This window comes from Coffea arabica, chromosome 8e, assembly GCF_036785885.1.
Source record: "Coffea arabica cultivar ET-39 chromosome 8e, Coffea Arabica ET-39 HiFi, whole genome shotgun sequence".
Lineage (NCBI taxonomy): Eukaryota > Viridiplantae > Streptophyta > Magnoliopsida > Gentianales > Rubiaceae > Coffea > Coffea arabica.
In genome coordinates this window covers 41,494,064-41,496,462 of record NC_092324.1, presented here as the reverse complement: position 1 = coordinate 41,496,462, position 2,399 = coordinate 41,494,064, and the positions used below count along the sequence as shown (strand labels likewise).

General features: G+C 38.5%; 1 protein-coding gene across 1 annotated transcript; it reads right to left on the bottom strand.

Annotated features, from left to right (window-relative positions):
• Nucleotides 1-302: 302 nt before the first annotated feature.
• On the bottom strand, nucleotides 303-2,037 carry LOC113703533 (F-box only protein 13). Its single transcript, XM_027224930.2, has 2 exons — nucleotides 1,890-2,037; nucleotides 303-1,789 (listed from the first exon to the last, which is right to left on the bottom strand). Exon 2 carries the CDS (start codon nucleotides 1,758-1,760, stop codon nucleotides 495-497), a length of 1,266 nt encoding a protein of 421 aa, XP_027080731.1. The 5' UTR covers nucleotides 1,761-1,789; nucleotides 1,890-2,037; the 3' UTR covers nucleotides 303-494.
• Nucleotides 2,038-2,399: the final 362 nt, after the last annotated feature.

Sequence of the window (2,399 nt, the reverse complement as noted above, 5' to 3'; positions counted from 1 at the left end):
ACAAAAATCGTACTTTGATTATATCACATGCCTGAAAGGTCATATTTTGATGCTCCAACCATGCCACATTAGTCCCAGTGTGTGAAAAGTAAACCCTTCACTTAATATAGTAAAGAATTCCTTTTGTTTGACTTGTGCTTAAGAAAAAAAGGATAGGATTGACCTTTTCTCTTTTTCAACATCTGCTGGGAGAAGAATCCTATGCCTGCTTTCTCACTACTAATCTCCTTGTCAAAAGCCAAGATATGCAAGTATACTTGAACCCTTTTCAGGCCACAAGGCATGGCCCAAGAGTATGCAAATCATCATAATAACATCACCAGTAAATGCATTAAGTTGTTCCAAACATGTTTAAAAAAAAAAAGAAGAAAAAATCTACAAGAAAATACAAGTAATATCTGGAAAAAGAATATGCCAAAAGGACAAAAAAACAAGAATAAGAAGTGTAATATCTAAAGTCTACTGCAAATTTTTTTTCCCCTTCTTCTTCTTCTTCATACAGAAGCTTCAATCCTAGGCTCAAAGGTGAATGCACAAATGAAATCTTTAGCGTCACCATTGATGTGATACTTAGGTACTTCAATCCACTCATTGACCATCAAATGGCACAAAAAGTAGCTGCAAACCTCTGCAGAATTCAGGCAAACTAGAATCTGCTGGCCAGCCCCAGCGCAGTTTATATCCACTCTTTTACCGTAGAATCCATGTGACATTGCCGGAGGCATTGCTGCAATCTGATGCCAAGATTGATCTTTTTCGTCAAACCTCCATACTCGAAGGCTCGCGCTTTCCAGGAATTCCATGAGAAGAACCACATAAACGTCTCCGCCACACTCCACCAGATCAATCGAGTACTCATGATATACAGGCAATAGCCTCGGGTATTCGCAGAAGCACTTGTTGGTGAGGTTGCAAGCAACAATCGTCCCTGAAGAGCTTAGGAAATACATGAGTTTTTCACCGTTTTTCTGAGTTATAACTGATGAATACTGCTTACATGGGCTTCTTTGCAAGTTTGTTGATACAACATTGCCACATTTGCTCAAGAAATATACTGCATGATCATCTTCGGATTCCTCTGTCTCATCAGCAGGGGAAGCATGCTTTCTCTTCAGCATTGTCTCCTCTTCCCATTGTTGAATGCTTGAATTGTAAACTTTGATTGAAAGTTCTGAAAGATCACCAAAAACCAGCACAAGACTGTATGATTCAGGGCTGGAAATCATTCCAATCCCTCGAAGAATCTTGCTTTTCTTGAGCTCAGGATTCAAAGAAACAATTTCTTTGCATGCTCCAGTTAAAGGGTTGCAGATAATAAACTCGTCAGCAGGTGGAGAAGATAGGAAGCATAATAAACCACCTGATGCTGCAACAGGAACAAAACTACGGCCCCTCTGTTCTTCCTGAAGCAGAGGTAGTGGAAAATTGAGCTTTTTCCAGTTGTTTTCCGCCGTGTCAAAAACAATCGGTTGGTTTTTGAACTGGGCTTGCGAGTCAACCATGAAATACCATGGTTCTCTTGATGGAATCTGAGAGCAGGCAAGCTTGAAAGTTGCAGAATTTCCTACCGATTTCCATCTTTTGCAGACTGAAGTATACCGGAAAAAGTTGGACGCTGGCAGCCATGAAAGAACCTGCTCTAGAACATCTTGATTAAGCTCATCCAAGGGGAATCTTAAGCTTTCATTTATCTGATAATCTGCAGGTAATTTTCTCTTCTTATTCCTCTCTGAAGCACCATAGTGAACTGCAGCTTCCATGGATAAAAGGGAAATCTGAAGAAGAATGGCTGCAGTGGATCAAATCAAATTAGATGAGTTCAAGACACACAAAAGAAAATTGGGCATTCCAATCTGGATACCAATTATCAACTGTAGAAATGAACTTACATTATTGTTGATTGAAGGGCTGCTTCTAAATAGCAAGAATCGATTGGCGAGTGGAGAGAAGCTGATATTTGTTCCAACTTGCGAGCTTTGTTTGTAAGCTAGAAACTCTTTGTTGAGAACGACAGTAAGCTGATAGCGTTGGTTGGAACATGGAATGCGACCTTAATAAAGTGAAAGATTTCTTTTCCTTTTCGAAGTTATTTGCACTTACCTACCCTGAACTTTATGATAATTACAGATACCTTAGTCTTCCTTTACATTTTGTACCATTAGATGCGTTTAAAATCTCAAAATTGCCCATAGGAATTTGTAAAGAGGGGCTCCAATTAAATTAGAAGGGGCAATTGTGCTTTTTTTTTTTTTTTGGAAATGGCAAAAATTTACAACAAATATCTTTGTATTTATATAAAATTTCAAGGAAGTAAGTTTAATTACCCTTTTTCACATACAGCATTGTTTAGGGACTCCATCTACTTTATACAATTACAACATTTCTTCACATTTACGTAC

Bases quoted from the DNA above. Each gene is read 5' to 3' on its own strand.
- LOC113703533 (XM_027224930.2), bottom strand. From the start codon at position 1,760: ATGGAAGCTGCAGTTCACTATGGTGCTTCAGAGAGGAATAAGAAGAGA.